The 23,756-nt window shown below is 50.2% G+C and overlaps 1 protein-coding gene and 1 long non-coding RNA gene across 12 annotated transcripts in view; one reads left to right on the top strand and one right to left on the bottom strand.

Annotated features, from left to right (window-relative positions):
• Window positions 1-8,150, top strand: part of LOC120235904 — a 37,508-nt gene extending 29,358 nt beyond the window's left edge. For 6 of the 11 annotated variants that reach the window (XR_005529531.1, XR_005529526.1, XR_005529530.1 and 3 more), the window contains 4 exons: window positions 708-822; window positions 3,244-3,337; window positions 5,460-5,619; window positions 5,742-8,150. This is a non-coding gene — a long non-coding RNA (uncharacterized LOC120235904). The remainder of the gene's footprint in view (window positions 1-707; window positions 823-3,243; window positions 3,338-5,459; window positions 5,620-5,741) is intronic. The other 5 variants (XR_005529529.1, XR_005529535.1, XR_005529533.1 and 2 more) reach the window with 5 other exon arrangements.
• Window positions 1-23,756, bottom strand: part of PLB1 (phospholipase B1) — a 125,298-nt gene that overhangs the window by 2,289 nt on the left and 99,253 nt on the right. The window contains 13 exon segments of the mRNA XM_039238444.1: window positions 5,729-5,824; window positions 6,299-6,403; window positions 7,343-7,424; window positions 8,696-8,790; window positions 9,285-9,350; window positions 10,723-10,803; window positions 11,738-11,789; window positions 15,613-15,712; window positions 15,922-15,965; window positions 16,207-16,274; window positions 18,181-18,239; window positions 18,979-19,039; window positions 23,025-23,090. Of these exon segments, the coding sequence (XP_039094375.1) occupies window positions 5,729-5,824; window positions 6,299-6,403; window positions 7,343-7,424; window positions 8,696-8,790; window positions 9,285-9,350; window positions 10,723-10,803; window positions 11,738-11,789; window positions 15,613-15,712; window positions 15,922-15,965; window positions 16,207-16,274; window positions 18,181-18,239; window positions 18,979-19,039; window positions 23,025-23,090 (975 nt within the window).

Raw genomic sequence — 23,756 nt, 5'->3', positions numbered from 1 at the left:
AAACCTACCGGTTACCATGACGTCGTTACTATACTCGGCTTGTCAACCTTAAGAAATGGCAGTTTCTCACTTGAGCTATGCTGTATATTTTTCACACAGAGGCAGAGGTTTACCTGAACCATCCCTGGAGCGATTGTTCAGAGAGGTTCTGCTTAACACTTTGAATCCTGGGACCCTCTGAGAATGAGCTGGAAGTTGCTCTATGCCCCTTCCCAGTATCGTTAGCCAGTAGCTGCCCTCCAAGGTGGTCAGTGCTGAGGAGAGTGGCCCCTGGCACTTCCACCAATTAACACATCCTGACCATGTAGACTCTACCCTTAGAATCTGCTTCCCTGCTGGGTCCTGAGCCCCTCAGGTACTGCCTGTGAGGGAAGTGAAAGCACATGATGCCAGCTAACAACCAAACCTGGCCCATGATCTCACTTTCTGCTGTTTTACACCTGTTCCTTTGTACGAGAAGGAAGAGCTGCTCTGGTCCTGAGACTCACCACAGTGACTGGGACAACACACTGGGTGCATCATCCAGGGTCTGGCTCTGCTGCTGTGCTGTGCTAGGCAGGCCCCTGAGCTGTCCTGAGGTCAGGTGTGGGGCACTAAACCCCATCCCGATCACCCACATTTGGTGGATGTGAACATCAGTGAGAAGATGAAATGAAAGCTCCCCAAGCAGGAGGTGGTTTACATATGTATTGTTTCTGTTTCCTTAGAGCTGAGGAAGCACAAGCTTATTGTCATGGAAGTATCATCGAGGGACAGTATAGATGCTCAAGGTCAGGTTGGCTGATTCCCTGACATTCCAGGAACCCACTGGCACAGAGGAAGGTAATGATCATGTGAGGCTGATGACTGCATCTGTTTGTCCCTTTCTTCTGGCTCCTTATCACCAGTGCCCAATTTACCTCCTAGCCTTCAGCAAGTTACCTTCACTACCCCTCCCTGTGACCCTAGGAAGACTCATTTGTAGTCCCTAACTGCACTTCCCAACCTCCCGTTCAATGCCCACACTAGCCAGACTTCAGTCTCCATCATTGACTGAAGCTCTTGTCAATTGACTGAAGCTCCAGCTTACCAGATCCAATACTCCCTTTTTTGTCTTCTTGCTTGACTTTCAGCAGCATTTGTCAAAGTTGGTGCTTCCCTCTTGAAACACTCACCTGCGTGGGCTCCTAGAACAGGGCTCTCTTCTTTTCTCCTTACCCCGCTTCCCACCCCCTCCTCCTCTGTCCCTGAAGTCAGAAGTTGGAATGAGGGTCAAGGGGCTTGGGTGTTGATCCACACTCTTTCCCAACTACCCTTCTCTAGGAGGCCTCAGTCAGTCCTGGTCTCAAATAGCCCCACTTTATTTTTTTTTCTAAATCTCCACTCCTGACCATGGCTCATCCCTGCTTACCTGATGCCTCCAAGTGGATTTCTAGAAGACAGTTCACATTTATCATGGCCAAAAGAGAATTTTTGATTTTTCCCCCTCAAACCTATTTCTCTCCACCACCTCAACCATCCACCCAATTTCCTTGACCCTGAACAGAGGAGTCTTTTATTCTTTTTTAAGTTTAAATTCCAGTGTAATTTTAGTTTCAGGTATATAATATAGTGATTCAACACTTCCCTACAACACCTGGTACTCAGCACAGCAAGTGCACCTCTTGATCCCCATCACCTATTTTTACCCATCCCAACCCACCCACCTTTGCTCTTTTTCTACCTCCCCCATCAGCCAATCCAAAACATATCCCAAACCTGACCGTTTTGTTCCTTCTCCATGGTTATCACCCTGGCCCAGGTACCTTCGTCTCTCACCTGGGCTCCAGCAACCACCTGCTGGTCTAATTCCACTCTTCCTTTCCTCTAGTCCACTGCAACATGGAACCCAGAGGACACACCAGGTCCCGTGGCTCCCCTGTTGGAAGCCATCCAAGGACCTGGCCCTGCTCTTGCTCACCTCTCTGACCTTGTTCACGTCCCTCCAGTCACCTTGGCCTTCACGCTGCTCAGACACCTCAAACTCATTCCTGACTCCGGGCCCGCACAGGTCCTATTTCCTCTGCCTGGAACACTCTGGCTTTAGACTTCTGCATGCCTGGCAGACTCTTGACATTCAGTTCTCAGTTCACATGTCACTCTTGGGTGAGGCTTTCCTCTCCCCCCCATTATTCTGTCACACTACCTGCTCCCCCTGTTTTTTAGAGCCCTGAATGTAGTCAGAAATTCTTAATTTGTTGGGTTTTGTCTGTCCTTTGCCCAGGAGTGCAAGGATGTTCTCTTCCCCAGCACCTGGACTAGTCCCCACTACATAGTGATGCTCAATAAATAGCAGTTGAGGGAATGGGTGGGTGGAGTGGAGTCACAGAGCCCTGAGTGGAGAAGCTCAGATGAGAAGGCCTGGGCTTGCCCATAGTAAATGAAGTTGTTTTTTAAGAACCCACTTTTCCTAAGTCAGATACCACAGATAGCAATGATGTGGCAAATAATAGGGCTGGGGCAGGGTGCAATGGGCTAAGTGGGCTTCTAGTCTGTTCTAGGGATTCAGAGAGGGCTTCCTCTAGGAGCTGGCACCTGAGTTGTGTTGAGGTGGCTATGAGTTAGGAAAAGGTTGGAAGAGCAGTCCAAGATTTAAGGGAATGAGCAAGAGCAGACACACAGAGGCACCACGGGTGGTGCAGGAAACTCTACTCCTTCCCAGACTGCCCAACTGCTAGTCAGAGGGTGGTGGGAGTGACCGCTAGAGAAGTTAATTGGAGCCAAGTCTCAGAAGGCCTGGTGTGCTATGCCGAGGGGCCTGGACTTTGTCTTTCAGGGAGGGGCAGGCCTTCAAAGTTTGGTCAGATTTTCTCTTACACAGATTCCTGTGGCTGCCCTGTGGCAAACAGATAGAAGGCAGTGGTTTGCAAACCCTGTACAATAATATCACGTGGGACCTTTTGAAACCTACATAACCCATAGGCGATACCCCAGACTAATCCAGAACTTCTGGGGATGAGGCCCAGGCACTAGTGATTTGTTTGTGTTGTTTTTTTTAAAGTCAGATTTTTACTGAAGCTAATATACACGGAGGAATAGAACAGATAGTAAGTGAACAGCTGGTAAATCGTGACAAAATATACCCACGTAACCAGCATCTAGAGCTCCCCTCCCACCCTCCTCCAGTACTACCCTCTCCCCTCCAAAGACTGTATATTAATTCGCGTGTTTTTGAAATGTATAGACATAGTTGCCTGTCACTGAAGCTTGTTTATTCCCTGTAAGGTATTCCACTGTATGAATGTGCCACATTCTACTGGTGGACACAGGGGGAGCTTCCTGCCTGGGGCTTATGAATGGTGCTGCTGTGAATTTTCAGGTGAGCCCACATGTACCTTTCTGTTGGAGATCTACATGGGAATGGGGTCACTGGGTCACGGGGAATCTAAACGCTCAGCCTTAGTGGATGTGCCAAACTGGCTGCCAATGTGAATATCCCCCAGATTATTCTAACCTCCGGCCAGAGCTGCGCTGTGCTGTTCTAACGGTGGTAAGCTGAGAGACAGGGACACTGGTTAGGAGGCTCACGTGGTCACCCAGCACCTGGGCAGACGCAAATGTTAGAGGACAGCAAGATTTCTAGTGAAGAGGGAGCAGGCATCAGAAAAAAGGAAAAACTACTTGAAAGAAGAAAAATGAAAATTCTGCCTCGTGCTGCTGGTGTCGGTTATGCAAAGGTCTCTGGAGAAGGAGACGTAATCTTGAGAGAGGAGGGGCAGAAGATGAAATAGCGTAAGGTGTGTTTGTGGCCACAGAGTGCCTTGCGAGTGTCAGCCAAAGCCTGCAGACACTATGTCATAGGACTGTCATTGTGAGACATGAATTCACTGGTTATATATGTGCTGATCCGGTTGGGAGGGGAGAGGCCGGGGGTTGCTGTGGCCGGGACACTAGGGGATTAGACGGGGTCTAATCTCTGCTTGGCCACCACCAGGCTGTGTGAACCTGGGCAGAACGCTTCATCTGCCTGTATTCTAGTTAGAGCATTCTGGCTAGATGACCTGTTAAGATCTTCTCTAGTTCCAATGGCCTATAATATATGTCCCACTAGGGGTGACAGTAAGAAGACGATCTGAAAAGTTGGCATGATGCAATAGCTTTGTATCTGAGATGGTTTTGGATGAAAACACTGGACTCTATAATTAGTTCCCTAAATTATCTAGCTTAGGATAAGACACTCTCAGATGATTTCAGTTTTAGTTTTGCTTTATTTTTGTAGAAGCAGGGACAGGGCCAGGACACTGGTGGCTAGGAGCCCCGGAGTCCTGTAGTGTTACCAATGTGGCTTCATGGTAGCATTCACCTTTTGTTTTCATATCTAATCCCTTCCCTCTTGCCTTTATGTGTAAAAGCCTCTCACCTGAGGGGTGCCTCGATTCCTCAGTTGGTTGAGTATCTGACTCTTGATTTCTGCTCAGGTCATGATCTCAGCGTTTGTGACATTGAGCCCTGTGTCAGGCTCTGGGCTGACCGTGTGGAGCCCACTTAGGATTCTTTCTTTTCCCCTCCCCTGCTCATGCACTCTCAAAAATAAACATTTAAAACAAAATCTGGGGCTTCCCCTGAGATCTCAGGGGGATACATGGGACCATGCACAGATACCTACCCTTGGGAGGGGATTTAAAAGGAATGAGGTCATGGGACTCAGCCAGGGAAGGACAACTGGACTTCAAAACTGCTCTCAGGAATTCTATTGTGCAAACTTTGATTAAAAAGATTACTGTGGAGGTTGGGGGGGAGGGGCACAAGGATGTTTTGACCGTAATTCCCAGGCCTGGGCTGACAGAGTGTGACAAAACCTTTAGCAGGGGGTGTCAACAGCAGAAAGCAAAGGGAGAGGAAAGCTGAGTCTGATTAAGTAGGCCAAGAAGGGAACGTGCTGGCATGCTGCTCTGGGGAGAGGAGGTGGGGTGGCTCAGGGGAAGCCAGTGCTAGGCTTGCTGGCAGAGCCACGGCCAGGCCCGACTGCAGTAAAAGCGAGCGTGTGGATGTGTTTAGTCACCACGAGAGAAACGAGAGAACACAGGTTGGGGTGGGGATTGGGTTACCCGCTGAGCCAAGATCAAAAGAAGCCACTGGATTGGAAAGGCATTTCATTTGCTCTGCGCAACGGGATATGGCTATTGCGGTTACCGGGCCAGCTCTGTGCCGACACAGCTGATTGTAGAGGAGTGGCCAGCCATCGGAGGCAGGGCCAGGTGTCCCTGTGGCCCCTTGACTATAGGTTCATTTCCTAAGGTCTCCATTAGCCCCATCAGAAAGGACTGGAGAGACAGGCTGGGTGGCTCTTTTCTTTTTGATGTTCGAGGAAATAATCGGGAATGTGTTGAGCTTGGACTCAGGGGGGCTAGCATTTGTTGAATGCTAATGGCTGTGTTGGGGGCCGCACACACGTTACCTTAATTTTCTGAGATCTGCATCCATTTCATTGTTTTTTACAGATGTGTTGATCCAGAAGGCCAAAGAGAGATCATTTGCCCAAGGTCACACAGTAAGGGGCTGAAGCTGATATTTTCGTCCTGTTTATCTGATTACAAAATTATCCCCCCACAGTACTGGGAAATTGCCAAAATAACGGGATCTTCCAGGACAAATAATAAGGTGTGCCGCCGTGCTGAGCTTTGGGGAGAAAAGGGCTCCTTCCGGACAGTGGTCAACACCCTTGAGTTGCCCCCTTTGACACATGGCCCACTAGGCACACAGCACTCACCATGTTGTTCCAGAGCGCGATGGCCATCTCCGCGTGACCACGTTCTGAGAAGTGGAAACAGTCTTCGGAGAAGAAGGTGAGGTCAGCGCCCCCTCTCTGTGACCAAAGGCAAAGGGATTACCTTCCTGGGAAAAAGGTACGACCGCCCACCCCTGCGGGCACCCTGGGCACTTTTTAACTCTGCTACCAACTGGCTCAGATACTGATGGCAAACTCCCCAGTTTTGGAACTTTTTAAGAGACCTGAAATATAGCCACTCATGCTCCATCCCTTTTCCTTTGGCATCCCTGCCCTGATAGTTGGGGGGGGTAGAATAAAAACCCAACAAACAGAATGGAAAGCTTCCTATCCCAATCTAGCGAATAGCAGGGCCATGCCTGGGAAGCTTGGTCACTGCCAATGTTCTCCTTTTCCTTCCAAGTACATCAAAGTTCCAATCAGACCAAAAGAAAAGGTAAACAGAAAAAGCAATTCCCTAGGAGCCCTCCTGGAATCATAGGGTCAGAAAGCTCAGGTACAGAAGGAAGTATATGGCCTAAGAATAGCCTCCCAGAATGGCCCGCGGCTTACGCTGTTCAGGGGGACAAGAGTGTTCTGGAAGAAAGGCTGCACGACCACGGCGAAGTCTTTACGCTGCAGGTACTGGTGCCAGTAGGAGAACCTGGAGATGCCACTCTGGGGATGGGAGAGAGGTTCCTCAACCCTCTTGGTAGGACTGGGCAGACGGGTTCTAGTCCTGCTGCCTTGCTCCGGCTGTGAGGGGGCCACCAGCCCACCCTAGCCAAAGGGGACGTCAGGGGATGCTCCAGTGTCCCTGCAGGCATCCATCCTGCCTGCACCTGGGCCAGGCACCGCCCCTTCTGAAGTCTCTGTGAGACTGGGTCTGAGCCTCTGACCAGACTGCTTGGGCCAAAGGGCTGCATTAGAATGTGGGGCTCCAGATCCAGCTCAAGTGGGGAGCATTTGAACACTAGCTCCCCAAGATGCCTATCAAGTTGGGGGATGAGTGTCCCTGTAAAAGGGATAGATGGGCTTCTCTTCAAGAAGCTTACAATCCATCTGGAAAAATGAGCCAGGATGTAAAAAGACAAAAAAACAAAACAAAAAACAACCAAACACACACAACAAACCCATGAGAACCAGCTATGGGTTCAGAGAAGGTAGACTGAAGCCAATATGGGGACAGACCAGGGGGATGTTTAGTCAGGGGAAGCTTCTTAGAAGAGGTGAAAAGACCTGTCCTGTGCATGAGATGGAGACGTGGAAGAAATGCTCAAGGTGGGCATGTCAAGAGGGACAGCATGAGCAGAGGTGCACATGGAGTTGGGTATGGAGGGCAGCAGGGGCTAAAGCCCAACAGGGTGGTGGACGCCTGCCTCCCCTCCCTCCCTCCGGGTGAGAGACGGTGTCCGGTGCATGGAGCCTACTCTGGGCACCGGGGTGGGGAGGCAGAAATGCTCTCAGCTTCCCCTCTGAGAGTTCTCCCTCACCAACCCGGCGTTCTTTACACCCGGAGGAGTGTTTCAGGGGCTGTGATCTGCCTTTAGGGAGCAGCCTGGCCCCGGGAGCAGAGGGGGTGCCCAGCAGGGACAGAAGGAGGGGGTGCAGGCTCACCTGGAAGTTCCAATTCATTTTCTTCAGTTCTTGCATCTCCAGGGAATTCTCCTGGGAACGTGTGAGACAAGTTCAGTTGTTCCTGCGAGAGAAGGGGTCCTGGGGAGAGGTGCCTGGGTGGCTTCCTCCCCGAGGAAGGAGGCCTGGACCCTGTATTTCCTTGCGTGGGAAGATGGCAATACACAGGTGCCCCTGCAACGCGGCCTTGGGTGACTCCTGGACCCAGGTCACAGACTGGGCACTAGGGGTACTGGGTGCTTCTTTAATGAGAAGGTGGGAGAGCTGGTACCTGCTATCTGGGTCCCCTTGCCACCTGGCTGCTCCTGCCTAGGGCTGGGCTTCTTCCAGGAAAGGCCTGGAGTTTTGGAAAGGCTGCCATCATAACCTTATCTTTCTTCTTCATGTTCTGGGAGGACCCCTCCCCCCCCCCCCCCCCCCCCCCCCCCCAGCAGCCTAGGACTTGCCCTCGGAGCTCCAGCGTGGGGAGCCTCCAGGGAAGTGGGAGAGGGTCAGCCAGCTGGAGACACACTGACAATGCAGCATGTAAGACTGGAAGATTCTGCAGGAGCCGTTCACACCTCCCTGCTAGTGCCTGCTCCACCCTGGCCTGTTGCCAAGAGAAGTGGGAACCAGTGAGCCACGTTCCCCACAAATCCATGTGACCCCAGCTGGAATGCCTTGGCCCCCTGCACAATCTCCTCTTCCACGGTAGCCTCATAGGAAGGCTGGGTGATCCTCTGGCCTCAGAAGATGGCAACTTCCTGCCAGGGTCACAGCTGAGCTTTAATAAATTCTAGCCGCCAACAAATTCATGTCTTATACAACATACCTTCACTTCAAACCTGGCTTTTAAGGACGTTATAAAAGCTACTACTTACTGAGAGCCTGCCCCACAGGGACCAAGCCCATGACCCACATTTCCTCTAGACCTCACATTACAAGTAGAGAGTAGGAGGCCCAGAGAGGTTATCTAATTGGTGCAAGGTCCCACAGCTCCTACATGGTAGACCAGGTACATTTGTCTTGGAAGCCCATGGCTCCGTATTTGAGAGGCAGCGCAGGGCAATCACTGGGGTTTGGAATCCCAGATGGTGCTAGAGGCCTTAAGGACCATTGGTGTGTGTCTCTCTCTTTACAGAAAAGCAAACTGGGGTCCAGAGAAATCAAGTGACTTGCATACAGTAGGCATTCAATAATGTAGAGGTATTTCTGAATGACACTCCACGCTCCTGGCTAATTGCCGATGTCTGCCCTCCCGATAGGATCTTCTGGCTCTCCCTGCACTGGTCCATCTGTCAGCATCTGTGAGTCCCACCCTCCCCGGGTGCCCTCGCCATGGGACTGTGTACTCACTGAGCCACCAGCAGCAGGTTGCATTTCCCACCTTGGTCCTGGTGCAGACTGGCCAACTCCATGACCTCCACCACATTGATGAAAGCCCTAGGAAGCTGCAGGGAGCAGAGGGGTGAGCTTTGTTAGTCCCCACACAGCTATGGGGGATACTGGTTACTACTGGAAGGAGCCTAGGGGGTCACCTACAATTTAACCTCCTCCTCCCCCATTTTACCAATGAAGAAACTGAGGAACAAAGTGGGGATGTGACTTGTATTATCTAAGTCTTCTTTAATGGCCCACTTTATAGCTTGGGAAGCTGAGCCAGCAATCACTTGCCTCAAGTCACAGTGCCTGGCTACGAATTCGGCCGAGTGGTACACCAAACAGTACAGTCTGATCCAGCTAGAATTTCCCTTGCAGAGGAGCTCTGTACCTGCCTCCCTCCCTTTCCTTTCCCTCCACGTGTCTGCTCACAGCTGGGTTCTGCTCGCATGTATCTCCCTGAACGCAGCTTGCCTACATGCACCCAGAGGTGCTTCCTGGTGAGGGAGTAGATAGGCTGCTTGTGGGAGATGAGCTCCAGAAACATACTGCTGCTCCTTCCTACCTCCTCATACAAGATGTCCAGGGCCTGTTGGATGTGCCGAATGTACTCTCCAGCTGAGTGGGTCTCCTGTGAAGAAAGAAGGGGGCTCTTGTCAGCCCCTGGGTTCTACTGTGAGAGGATGATCGTGGTCTGATGACCAGTACAGGAGGGCCTGGGACGGTGGCAGAGTGGTACAGAGGGGCTATAATGGTACTAGGCAGGCTGAGAAGCCCAGCCCTTCTTGCCGAAGTCTTCATTTGACCCCTACCGGATACTGAACAATCCCTACCCCACCCAGATCTCAGCATCTCAAACCCAGACGCAGATTCTGATAGTGCTGCCCCCCTCCCCCACTTCTCCAGTCCCAGCTGTCACCAGCCTCAGGCTTCTGAGCCACATCAGTGCCGTGATGACTACACACTCCGCTCTGTGGCCCATGCTGGCCCCATTGATGCTCCTTAACTTCTATCTTTTTGACACAAGGATTTCCTCCTCTGACCCTTCCTAAAACATGGCATGAATTCTGGTGGTGGCTTCTAGGTCTTTTCCACAAAAAGCTTTCAGGAGCTATAAATCTGGCCTTGCAAGAGAGGCCAGGTATTCTGGGGACAGCAGAGGCATTTTCCTGTACCAAGTGGCCATAGGCAGCTGTGGAGTCTCTCCTGGCTTCTTGGACCCTGTGGAATCCAGCATACAATGGCATTTAACCCCCTGGGGATGGGTTTCTTCCTCCTCTAGAGTCTTGTCAGTAAGGGAGAGGAAGGGGAGGAAGAGGCTCAGAACAAACCCCTCGGTAGGGAAGGGTAACTCTCATTCAGCCTTTGGTGGTTTGGTCTCTCTGAGCCATGAGGAATGATCAATGCTCTCTCCCCCTGCCTGTGACTTCAAACATTCTACTATGATGTCTGAGCTATAGCAGCTGCTCTTTTCTGGCCAAATAAAATACAGGACCTCCCCAACTTAGAACAAGTTCTATTCCAACAGTTACAGCTTCCCAGAGACTATAAGTCTGGACATATTTCCCCATAGAAACATCAGGTACAGGCTGGATTCTCAGGCTGGCTGGCTGAGGTTGGTTCACCCATGAGGTCCTCGGGGCAACAAGCCATCGTACTGGACCGGTTTCATTTTATCCAACCTGGTTTACGACACTGTTTCAGCTTCCCTCTGTGTGCATGTGCATGCACACATGTAAAAAAAAAAATTTTTAAACAGGTAGAGACACCAAGCAGGTATGGGGCGAGGCTTGCCACTAACTCACTGGATACCCAAGAACAATATTTGTGTGAGAATAGTGTCCAAAGAGTGGGTACATCTAGACACTTCTGGAATTGGGGAACCAATGACGCTGGGGCCTGAGTGGCCATTCAGCCATGGGAAAGGCCAGGGTCTGCCTGGGAGAACGGGCCTATGTGGCTTTCACGGGGTACCCATGAAAACCCCATGGGCAGGGGCCTACCTGGTTCTCACAGTAATGACACATGTCGTTGCTCCCAATGAAGAGTGTGATCAGCTTCCAGTCGTTCTCTAGGTCAATTTTCTGGGGAGACAGGAAGCCCTCAGTTTAGGCTTGGCTGTGGGGGTGGGGCACATGCAAGTGGTGTTCACCAGGCCAGACAGCACCCCCCCCCCCCAACCACTGCCTTTCACCCTCTTTGTACCCTGATGGAGAGAAGATGCCAACTGGAGCCTCCCTGACCTTCACCTTGGTTCCTGGCAAGGAGCTCCAGAGAGTGGACTCCGGGTATGCATGTGTGTGTGTGCGCGCGCGCGAGCGCATGCACGCCTGCCTGCTCACACAGGAGAGGATGACTATTTTTCCTCTGAAACCTAAGCAAGCTGCAGTGCACCACTAAGCAGAGTGTATTAACACACCCCTGAAATGTGATCTCAGTGCCTTCAAAGAAGTGAAGGGCAAAAGATGCAACTAGAAGCAAAAGCTCAGAGGTGCCCCTTGGGAGAGGGGGCTGGCGGGGACTGGAGGTGGGGTGGGGGCTGGGGAGGCCCTTGAGGAGCCTGCCTTCCGCTCAGGAACCACCATAACAGGAGTCCTGCCAGGCGTTGAACTTGGCATTCAAGACCTAAACACACAGAGCATTTAAAAAAGTGTCGTGAGAAGTTTCAGAGGGGCCGGGTGAGCGGGAAGGAGGAAGGATCGGAATGAGAAGCCTATTTTTAGAACCCGGGGTTTACATAATAGGGCTCTGCAAAGCCAACTCTTGGGTAAGGTGGGAAACTGCCAGAGGCCAAGGCCAGTTCTGCTCCCTCCTGTGGTGGGCCTCAGGGGTGGGGGTGCTGGAGCCTGGGTCAGGAAAGGGCAGCAGAGCGGACACCCTGGGGGTAAGGCCTGCTTCTTGTGGCTTGACAAGCAGGGGCTGAAATGGTGCAGAGGGGGCTCTTTTAGAGCCGTTGCATCCACCCTGGATAGCTGGAGACTAAGCACCTTGCAGGGTGGCCCAGGGTCCTGTACTCACAGGGTTGTTTTTCATTCGCTTCACCAGGTCCCGGGCCTGGGTGGGCATGTCCCTAGATGGGGAAGAGAAGGGAACTTAGAGCGGGCTGAGAAGCAAAGGCTGAAGCCATGGGATTCTGGCCTGGTGAGGCAGGTGCTGCAAGAAGAGAAATGTTATATAAACTTGACTCCTTCGGAGTGTATCCAAAGGCTTTCGATTCTCAAGAAATCTCAACCTAGTACAAATCAAAGATGTGCGCCAGACCTCAGAGCCACATGGATCTGGACCCTGCCAGGGGCTAATCTGTGTCCAGCCACCGCCTCCTGCAGGCCTGGTCCTCCCTGGCCCCGGGAGTGGGATCTGGATCTGATCATCCCTTTCCCATAGGGACGGTCCCTTACATTGCACTGGGCTCTTTCCCCGCAAGCTGAGCCTTTTGAGCTCTTACTTGGCTGCCTGTTTTAAAAATAACCTCTTGTATATTTGAAAAAAGCCACAGCCTTAAATTATCCCTCTGCTTTCTCCTTTCTAGGCATCATGACTCCTTAACCTTCACTTCTAAATCCTGCTTTCTATTCCTTTAATCCTTTTTTCTTCTCTGTTGTTACTTTGGACTTTGACATCATCCCCCATCTCCTTGCTTTTTCCCTCTCCCAGTGCAAGGGGAATGGGGGGGGGCAAGAGAAAAATATGGACAGGGTTAGCTTCTCCCTTCCTCCCCCCCCCCACGTCTGCCACGAATAAGGAAAATGAACGCTCTGGGTAAGAGCTGCGCGTGTGGATGGAACAGTACCCAGCAATAAAGACGAGGGGACTGTCAGGGCACCTGGGTGGCTTAGTCGGTTGGGCGTCCGACTTTCACTTGGGTCATGATCTCGCGGTTCGTGGGTTCAAGCCCCGCGTTGGGCTCTGTGCTGATGGCCAGCTCAGAGCCGGGAGCCTGTTTCAGAGTCTGTGTCTCCCTCTCTCTCTGACCCTCCCCTGCTCACGCTGTGTGTCTCTCTCTCTCCTAGAAATAAATAATATTAAAAAAAAAAAAAGACGAGGGGACTGTGGATAGGCGCGACGTGGATGCGTCTCAAAATGATGACAAGAGTACCTAGTGTTGGCTTCCATTCATATAACATTCCAGAAAATGAAAACTGATCTTCAGTGACAGAAAGCAAGACAGTGGCCCAAGGAATACGGTCGAGATGGAAGGGGCAGGAGGGAGAGAGGGATTACAAAGGGCACAGGGAAACCTTGAGGTGTGATGAGTGTTTGTAATCTTGATGGCAGTGATGGCTTCACAGCTATGCACATACGTCACACTTATCAAATCGCGTACTTTAAAAATGTGCAGTGCACTGCATGGCAATAATACTTCAATAAAGCTGGTTTTTAAAAACAGGTTAAGTGTGTGAAAAGTTAGGTCAGCAAAGGGACACAGCCAGTGGAGGCTCCTGTGAAAGAAGTTATAAAAGTAGTAAGTGGTGCAAGATGGGCATTTTAAGTCTTTGCCTGACCACGATGAGCTGGGCACATGGCCGGTCACACTGCCCCCTATTTCTCACTTCTACATCCAGGATCCTATCCCATACATTGTTGCTGTTGATGTAATATATCGGAAAGCTAGCAAGAAAGCCTGGTTCAAGGTGACCACATAAGTGTCGGTAACCTTCCAACAGGCTCAAGAGCCTGTTCAGATCTTACTCGGCTGCCCTTTTGAGCATGAGGGAAGTTAGGAGTGCACACTTCCTCCCACTTCCCAGCCCCCTTCTTTACACCCCGCAGGCTCAGAGCAGACTCGCCCACCCCCCCGGGGAGCCTTTCTCCACCGCTTGTTTCCTTTCTTAGTCCTGGTGTGAAGAGCCCCTGCCCTGGGGGTTATGGGTCCTTCCTGGGTTCTCCTCCACCTTTGTTAACTTGCTGTGCGAGCTCGCCCAAGTTCCCACACACTGCTAGGGTCCAGTTTCTTCATCTTTTAAATGAGGAAGTTGGACTAGATGAGGCCTGGGGTCCCCTCTGGGTCTGCACCTACATGTGGGCTGCGCAGCTCACACGTCACGACATTCCCTTTGGTGCTTGGAAGTGGGAAGTCAGGTCAGTCTGCAATGTTGCCATAGGCAACACTGCCTTTCCAACAGTTATTTCCTGTTTGTTTGGCCTCCTGAACTAGACAGCAAGCTCTTTGTATAGGCAAGGAATTCACCTTTTGATTCTTTTGTATCTTTTAGGTACTACCTTGGGGCTCGAGCCCCTTCTTGCTTATTGGTTGATGGAAGGAAGTTAGACGTTGAATAAAACTTCAAAATGAAATATCCTAATACTGGCAAACGTTTTGGGGGCTTACATATTCTTTACTATACTCAGTATTTTCCATGGGTTATTAATCTCATTTCATTCTCAGGACAATGCTGAGAAGTGATCAGGGAAAGGAGAGTAAACCATTGACCTCAATAAGCAAGGTTGGAAAGCTGGTCTTGGACTCTCCTTTATCTGCCTCGTCGTTTGGTATGGTGTGGGATAAGGATGCGTGCGCCTCAAGAAAAAAGATAAATACCACAGCAGAGCAGTTCTTATCCCAATTTATGGATGAGGAAATGAAGACTGAGGCAGAAAGTGACTTGCCCAAGGTCTCGCAGCTACCAAGTCTGGGAGCTGGGATCTGGACACAGATGGTCTGACCCCAGGTCTCATTATGCTAGTTACTCTGCTGTGGTCTTTATCCGTTTCTTGAGATGCGCTCATCCGAACCCAACACTGTGCCAAATGACAGTGCAGGAGAGTCCTAGAACAACTTTCCAGCCTTGCTTACTCAAGTCTTTCCCTTATCACTGGGTATTAGAGATGCTTACAAGGAGACTGCACGTCTCAGCTACTTCCCCTGCCACGGATTCCTGGTGGAGGCTCCGAGCCGCAGGAAAACAGAGAAGTGAAGCAAGAGAGGGGCTCGAATGTCAACAGACTGAGGAATCAGGTCCTGGTGAATGAGCCTGGGCTGTATAATCATAATAAAATGAGGACGGTGGCGACAACAGCCATAGCAACAACAGTGATCCGATGTTGATTTTATGGCCTCGTGAAGCCCCGTGAAGAAAAATAAGTTCTTCCTGCTTATGACGTTGAGGAACTGACATGGCTTCCTGTGGCTCGGAGACTCCAGCCGAGTGTGGGGCCCTCCTTGCCACGTCTGAGAGGAACGCTCTGTGTAAACAGAGTGAGGCAGTGTCGTTTCCCTGGTGACTGGAGCACAGCAATCCTTCTACAAAGCAAATACCCAGCACACTCTGTGCAGAAAATCAATGAACTCTGTCAGGCATTCCAGCTTTAATTATCTGGGTTGTTGTCAACAACAGAAATCAGAGTGAAAACAAACAGCCGCCATGCTGTTTGGGGGGCCCTGAGCTCTAATTCCCTAGTGTCCAAAGACAGCTTTCATAGAGCCAAGGGCTCCAGGTTCCGAGGTGCAGGTGGAGAGAGCGTGGGTGGCCTTCTGGGGGGCCGTGCCCTCAGTTCTTAGTGCCCTGCATGTTAGTGCTGAGCCAACCCCCCCCACCCCCCCGAAGAAGGGAGGTCAGCTGGCATCAGCAGAACAGGGCCAGGCCACCCTCAAGTGCTCCTGCTGCCCTGTGAGATGGTGACAGCACAGTGGCCTGGCCTAATCCTGGCTCCTGGCTCCTCTGACAACCCTGGGCCATTCGAGAAATTTGTCAGCCTTAGTTTCCCCATGCTAGTCCCCACCCTGAAGGGTGTGAGGATCACAGGAGCTAATCCACTTGAGGGGTCAGGCGTGCAGAAGGGTTCCATTGCCCATCTGGGGCCAGGCTCCCAGACACCAGCCTTCTCTCCTCCTTCCCATTCTCCTGACCTCTTAGCTTTGCCCTCCCTTTCCTCCCTTACCCATGGCTACTCACCTAGCTCTGGCTCCTTCTATGGCCACATTCAGTCCTGCTGTCTCCTCCAGGGTACCGGTGGAGAACCCAAGGATGTGAGGGTTGAACTTCTTCAGAATGTCTTTTAGGAGGGTGAAGCAGACAGCACAGGTGAGAGGGATGGAGTGCAGTCTTGGGGCCCGGGGGGCGGGATGAGTCTGCGTCTTTTAAGGGCTGGCTGACTCCCTTCCATGCAGAAAACCTTCTCCACTCTTGCTCAGGGGGAGATTCTGGCCTCAGCAAGGGGTTGTCATGGCCATAGTGATGGTGCTTCTCTGTGTTGCTACTTACTGGGCAGTGTGGTGTGAGTGTCCAAGATGCCATCCCCTCCAATGCTGGGGAAGAGAAAGCACACTTGTTAGGGTCACCCTGACCTGCTTCTCCACCAGTCATCATATTTCTGAGTCAGAACCAGAGAGTCTGCCCCTGACACATGATTCCCCACTACCCTCAGGACAGACATGAGCATCAGAGAGCCTCCTTGCATCTCGGGGCCAGACTGTGGGAACCCAGGCTCATCTCTGGAGGGGTGATGGGGGGCATCATCAATGGAAAATGCGTGGAAGACATCCTCACCTCCAGGAGAGTCCCCTCCAGGACATGGGTAGGTCACTGGAGTTGCTTGGTCTGGCTCCCAACGCTGTCTGTGAAAGGCAAAGAGAAGGCTCCAGAAGTGTGCTGGGCCCAGGTACAGGCCAAGGGAACTGGGAAGGGCCCCCATAGCTCTGGTGTACATAGCTTCTGGATTTACCTTTTCTGAAGACTGTACCAGCTTTTCTTCAGGTCATTTAATCTCTGGGTTGTCCTGACTCCCTACTCCTCTAAGCACAGCTCATAACCAAGTCCTGGAATTACCAAGATTCTTCCTGTCCAGCTCCCATCCCTTTCTTTCTGTCCTCTGTGCTACATTCCCAGGTGAGACTCGCCTGACAACACTCTGGCCTCCCAGCTGACCCCACAGTCTCCAGTGTCTCTTCCCTTCTCACTGGAGTGCCCACCTGCTCTTCTGAGCCCACCTCTTTCTTCACACCCCTACTCTCACCCGACTCGCCTTTCAGGGGGTCTCTCTTACCCATGGGGCAAAGCCAAACCCCATTACCAATGTTCTGAGCTCATCACAACCTGGTTTCTCCTTCCCTTCCCTTGTTCACCCCCTGCTTTCCAGTCCACATGAACCTTCAAGTGTAAGCAAATCCATCTGAAGCATAAAGTCCTTGGACCAGCCTACCCAGTTACCACCCACTGTATCCTTGCTGGGAATGCTGAACTACCCCCTTTCCAGCCTTAAATCTCTAATTCCTCCTCTAAGTCCCTTGTCAGTTTCTATCTCCTGTATGAAGTTTTCTGTAAATGTCTTATAAAAAAAAAAAGAGAAATTCTTCTTTGAAACTTACAAAAGCAATACATGTTCATTATAACTAGTGAAATGATACCAAAGATTCTTTTAAAAATTAATAACCTACTGGGACACCTGGGTGGCTCAGTTGGTTAAGTGTCCAACTTGGGCTCACATCATGATCTCATGGTTCTTGGTTACAGGCCCCACATCGGGGTCTGTGCTGACAGCTCAAAGCCTGGAACCTGCTTCAGATTCTGTGTCTCCCTCTCTGCCCCTCCCGTGCTCATGCTCTGTCTCTCTTTCTCTCAAAAATAAATATTAAAAAATGTAAAAAAGTTAATAATCTACCCCCACCTTATTAATCTTCCTCCTGCCACCCGTTCTACATTTCTTCCCTGCCCCCTACCCACATATGCACATCATCAGAGCTAATGAATGGTTAAGACCCTGGGGTTTATCCTTCCAGAGCTTTCTCCATGTCTATATCAAAATTTACCACATTCACACACATACAGGGAAGTTGTTTTTCCAGAAATGAGTACCTGATTTTAAAAGGCCCATGTGTCACTATATAATTATGTTTCTTCTTTGTAAGTTGCTTAGTTTTCCAGCTTGACAAGTTTCTTAAGGGTTATGACCACATCTTATACTTCTCTCAGAATGGTTAGCAGAGCATCTTGTATTCAGCAATAGCTAAACAGTTAGCTAATACAATTCATGCAGAGAAACTATACCATATTCAGGATTTGGGCTCCCTCTGCCCCAAAGAACGCATTTCAGATGGGGTGAGGGAGTGCTAAGTAGCGTGTAGGTAACCTCCTCTGCCCGTCCCCCCCCCCCCAATACACACGCTGCTCTGGGAGCCTAGGTAGCTGGAGAGGAGTTCCCTGATAAAGGCAGACAGACTCAGATAACTACACAGTAGCTCACAGATTAAATGCTTGGGAACAGTGGGGAAGGGGGGACAGAGGGGCAGCCTCATGGAAGAGGTGGTGTTTGAGGAAGACTGTGGAAGGGAAGAGGGGAGAGCATTCTAGATTGCCTGGTGAGGCCTTGTGACTGCCTGGCTGGGTTTCAGTGCCTGACACAGGTAGATTCTCAATACTGTCTGCTAAGTGCCGAATGCAAAGCCAGTGTAGAGGAATTGTGCATTCTACACAGGGCCTGGCTGGGTTAGGGGGTGCCCATGCATCTCCCGGCACAGCACTCACAGTCAACGAGTCACCCATCGCGGCCACCACTTTGATGTCTCCTGGCCGGAGCTCATGGACTAGGGGAGACAGGCAAAAAGACAGATGGTCAGGGAGAGTCTTCTTGAAGTATAAGATTGAGGATTCTGCTACAGTCCCTCTGGTCCCCGTTAGGTTTATTTCCAGCCTAAGACTTATCAAATTTGCCTCTTCCATCCATTTAGAACAACAAAGGCACTGAGGGTAAAGGGCCTGATGGCTTTGTCCATCCTGAGAGGAGCCCCATTCCCACTGGGGTGGTCTAGGAATGTGCTGGCTGCAAGAGTCTTGAGCATAGGCAGATAGGGCCCAAGCCCTGACAGTACCTTCCCTGCTGGACAGGGAGGCCTGAGGGGCTGCCCCTGGGGCTAACCAGCAAGGAGAAGTGTGATCTGTGCAGATGCCTGGGTGGCTCGGTCAGCTGAGCATCTATCTGACTCTTGATTTCAGCTTAGGTCATGGTCTCACGGTTTGTGAGATTGAGCCCCACATCTACACCGTGCTGGGTGTAGAGCCTGCTTGGGATTCTCTCTCTCCCTCTGCCCCTCCCCTGTTCTTGCTCTCTGTCTCTCTCTCCCAAAAAAACGTGTGATCTGTGGAGAGGCCCGGGAGCCCAGCAATGGTTGCCGGCTAGCTTTTTGTGTACTGCCAAGGATCTAGATCCGCACTGAATCAGTGATGTCCACTCAAGGCTCCAAGGTGTATTTGTAGTGTGTCCCCCCAACCTGACACTTAGCAAAGTCCTTAACTGAAGGGGGCAATGATGATGTTTTCACTTACCTGAGGTGGGGACGCTGTTGGAAGGATTCCACTCTGTACACAGGAAGTCACTGCCCCAGTTCTAAATCAACAGGAGGAAAGATAACGATTGTATAGGAGGGTTGGCTTTTTAGTCCAGGGAGAACTGGCTATGGAATTTTTGGTGGGGGCTAGAACTGTGTTCCCGTAAGGAATCGCATTTGGGCAGGAACTATTCACTGTCGATGGTCTGAAAGGGAAATTAGAGAGGAAAAGCTGAGTGTCTACCAGTATGCATGAAACACATAATGTGTAGGCACACACACGCGTACTCAGTGTTTCCCAGCTCGCTCATATATACTCTTCCATGAAGCCAGCAGTCATGGCAAAGAAGTGGGGGGAAACAGTGAAGTGCCATAGGTGGTTTCCCAAAGGAACATAGATTCGGATGCCCTGATGGAAGATTACACATGGGTTTTGGTGTTGCTGTTTAACATTCAGCCAATGGGCACTAATTACAATGCTGGGGCCACAAAAATATGAGAATATTTTTAGGAAAATACCATGCAATTGTTGCCATTGTAAACTTCCTGATTTCTGCGAATCTTTTCTGCTCGTGTATATATTTTTGCATATTTAACTTAATCACCAACTAATTTCCTGTGTGTGTATAAATTAATGCCTGTAACCTGGATGCCTTTGGTCAGATTCTCTTGTCTTTAGAATATAGAGCACATTCTCCAGGTGCTGGAGGAAGGGATGGGGTGGGAAGCACAGGGCACAGAAATGACCAGTGTCAGTTCATTGAAGGAGAAATAATCTCTTCCCCAGAGTCCCAAGCACTTGCACATCCCTAGGGGGGTCTGAAGGACAAGCCCAGTGCTGCACGCATAGTAGGGATTTGCAAGCAGGGGATGACTGCTGGGTGATGACTGAGTCTCTGGGGGTGTGACTGCCAGAGACTTCAGACACTTATCTCTTCTGTTTCATCAGCAGGTGGTAAAGACCAGCCTTGTTGAAAAGTCTCCTCTCCCGAGGGAGCAGAAATGCAACGTCTTTAACATATTATTTGCTTAAATCTGATATAGTTTGGTTTATCCCAAGAGGTTGCTCAAATCATCACACTCATGTGGAAGTTCTATTGAAATCAAGAACATGCCTGTGTGTGCAGATGACAAATACCTGGAGAAAAAGCAGCTTAAAAAAAGTTCTATAGCTGGAGAACCCTTTAGAAATATCTCAGTTAGCTGGTGAGCCAGAGACAAGCTTGATCCGTGTAGAGAAACTGATGTAGCCTGGACTTTGAGCATGCTCGTCTGTCACGAGGGAAGAACCACGTGCTGTACCCTGGCCTCAGTGCATCCGAATCCCCTGGGGGTCTCGTTAAGCACAGGTTCTGATTTGGCTGGACTGGGATGGTGCTTGGGACTTGGCGTCTCCAGCAAGTCTCCAGGTAATGTTGATGGTGTCTGTCTGTATCTACTTTAAATGGCTTTTTTTTATTAGAAAAAATAACACTTTCTAATCCTGGGGGTTAACTTTTAGCAGCAGAAGTAAAGGTTCACGAGACTGTAAGATCCAACATGGTGGGCTGAGGTCAGTCTGCTCATCTTATCTACCCAGCACTTAGCATAGTACCAGCTCCACTCAGGAATCCAAAAAGTAGATAAATGCCTCACTGACCAGATGCAGCTGACATTTCAGTTATAGCGGATTTCGGTCTATGGTTTGCCTGGGACAAGCCTCCATTGGGTTAATGTGAGCCTGAGAGAATCCAGAGAAGCTGGACGGCAGTCTTACCCCAGCTGTGAAGCTGACATGCCCATTCCCCAGAGCTTAGCATCTGACAGTCCTTCAAGAATTTCATGTAAGTTGAAACAATGCTCAGCATCCCTCTTCATCAGGGAAATACAAATCAAAACCACACTGAGATACCACCTCATGCCAGTCAGAGTGGCTAAAATGAGCAAATCAGAGGACTCTAGATGCTGGCGAGGATGTGGAGAAATGGGCCCCCTCCTACACTGTTGGTGGGAATGTAAACCGGTGCAGCCCCTCTGGAAAACAGTGTGGAGGTTCCTCAAAAAGTTAACAATAGAACTCCCCTAGGACCCAGCAATAGCACTGCTAGGAATTTACCCAAGGGATACAGGAGTGTTGATGCATAGGGGCACATGTACCCCAATGTTCATAGCAGCACTCTCAACGATAGCTGAAACATGGAAAGAGCCTAAGTGTCCATCAATGGACAAATGGATCAAGAAGATGTGGTTTATCTATACAATGGGATACTACATGGCAATGAGAAACAATGAAATCTGGCCATGTGTAGCAACATGGATGGACCTTGAGGGTGTTTTGCTGAGCGAAATAAGTCAGGCAGAGAAGGACAGATACCATATGTTTACATGTATAAGAGGATTAGGAGGAACTTAATGGAGGACTGTGGGGGAGAAGAAGGGGGAAAAGAGTGGGGGAGAGGGAGGGAGGCAAACCATGAGAGACTCTTGAATGCCGAGAACAAACTGAGGGCAGATGGGGTGGGGGGGAGGGGAGGGGGGTGACGGGCATGGAGGGGGCACTTGTGGGGATGAGCACTGGGTGTTATATGGAAACCAACTTGACAATAAACTATTAAAAAATAAATACATAAATAAAATGCATTAAAAAAATAAGAATTTCATGTAAATTAAGCCTCCGCACTTCAGTTGGCTTATAAAAGGTCTCCAATCCCTCCTGCTGCTTTCAATCCATTTCCCACACTAGTCAGGGAGATCTTCTACTACAGTGAACCGGACTGTGTGTCCCTCTTCCAGAAGCTCCAATGCCTTCCCACTGCTCTCTCCACCTGAAGCCTCATCTTCTTCCTCAGGAATTCAGATTCAGTGTGACCTGAGCCCTGACAATTCTTCTGACCTCACCACCCCACCCTCCACCTCATTCACATGCCCATAGCCACTCCCACCTTCTCTTTCTTCCTCCAATCCCCAACTCAGCCCCACTTCTGAGACTCTGCACTCTTGGCCCTGCCTGGGACTCCAGCTTTGGTTTTCCAGATGGCCAGGGTCTTCTCATCATGCACATTGCAGCTCCTAGCTCCCCTCATCATTGAGGCTTGGCCTTGCCTGCATGGCTCATCGAAACTTGCCACCCCCTCCTGCCTCATCACAGTTTCTCAAAACACCTCCCTCTAGAGCTGTCCTCACAGCTGAAACGACCACATTGAGCTACTTCTTGGATTCCTCTTCCAGTAGATTGTAAGCTCCCTGAGGGGTGGAACCCATCTGTCTGGTCTACTGCTCTGTCTCCCTGGAACACTGCCAGGCACACGGTAAGTGCTCAGTGTGGAATGACCTCTAACTCCTCAAGGACAGGGCTAGGTCTGATAATTCTCTGAATTCCCTCCAGCCCCCAGCACAAGACTAGACCTGCCGTAGCTGCTTAGCTGAAGCGGGTGGTTGAGCCCCTGTCCTGGTGACTGACAGATCTCATCTGGACCAGGCCTGTGCAGCAAAGCCTGGTGTGGTCCAGGGTCCTTCAGGCCATCTTTGGAGTAAGCAGTCCCTAAAGCCATGGGCTTTGAACCTTTGGGGTTCCTCAGAGCTAGAACAATTGACTTGAATCAGATAAGCCCCGGGGACCCACCTGGATGTGTGTCAGCTTCCTGCTGGGCCCAGCCCCAACTGAGGAATTGAGGCAGGAATTGAGGCTCCACCCACTCAGCTTCCACCTTACCGGCATTCTGTAGCTCATCAAACCCACCACCCTCCCCCTCACCCCCGTGTGAAAGGCTGAGCTGCCTAATCAGAAATGAGGTCTGTGCAAAGGTTCAAGAAAATCAACCCACTGGCACTTCCTCTAGTTGGTTGCTGATGTCAGTAAGCACTTGAGAACATGTTAGGACAAACCTGGGATTTCACGGTTCAGGAACCTTTTTTTTTTTTTTTTTTTTAACATTCCAATTTTCAGTACGTAAGAAGGATGTGTTTCTGTTTAAGCTCAGACTCTGAAAAGTGTACCACACCCTGAGTCACTGGCAGGTAGAAATGCTTTGTCCCTCAGAGAGGCAGACATGCGTCAGGGGTTACCTCAACAGCTGGCTTGTCGGGGTAGGTATAGTTGCTGTTCCGGGGAGTTCTCAGGAAGGGCTCATCCTAAAAGAGAACAGAAACCACAGGGAGAGATTATCTCACAGCCTCGGAGATTTCTTAGGAAAGAGGACCAACAATGCTGGCCTCTTGATTTATTTAACAAGACTCTTCTGTGTTTTAATAGTAAGAACCGTATAAACCTAATTTAATTCATTCCGTAAAGGGTTTCATATAACAGCTTTGGCAGGAGGTGCAGAGACCTCAAAAGCGGTCCACGCACGTTCTTCTCAGAGCTCTAGGGTTTCGGGTTCACCCTAGCAATGGAACATCTATTTACCTAATCCTCAGAATGATCGACTTTATTTCCTTTGTACCCTCTCCTACAAGAGATTCCCATTATAGCATTTTTTTCTTTTCCAGAGAGTATTATAAAAAATGTCAATCTTTTTTTTTCCTTGCCTCCTTTGAACTTTGTGTCTTACTCCCTTCAAGTTGGCTTCGTATATTGTGGTCACATTTTTATCATGAAACATCCTCTTCATTTCCTCACCTATTTCACAATTGCTTTTCTCCCAAGCCCAGGCAAGATCCAAGTTCATTCAGATGCAGGTGAGGGTTAATTGAAGCAGGAAGAAGGAAGTAGGCAACGGAGAAATGGGAAAAGCAAAGTAATGAGAAAAATGTTAAAGTGATATGAAGTAAGAACAAGTTAATAAGCCTGAGACCAGG

Source organism: Hyaena hyaena, unplaced genomic scaffold, assembly GCF_003009895.1.
Source record: "Hyaena hyaena isolate Hyena2069 unplaced genomic scaffold, ASM300989v1 scaffold_140, whole genome shotgun sequence".
NCBI lineage: Eukaryota > Metazoa > Chordata > Mammalia > Carnivora > Hyaenidae > Hyaena > Hyaena hyaena.
Note: the sequence above shows the minus strand (reverse complement) of the source record. Positions and strands in the feature narration are given on the sequence as shown.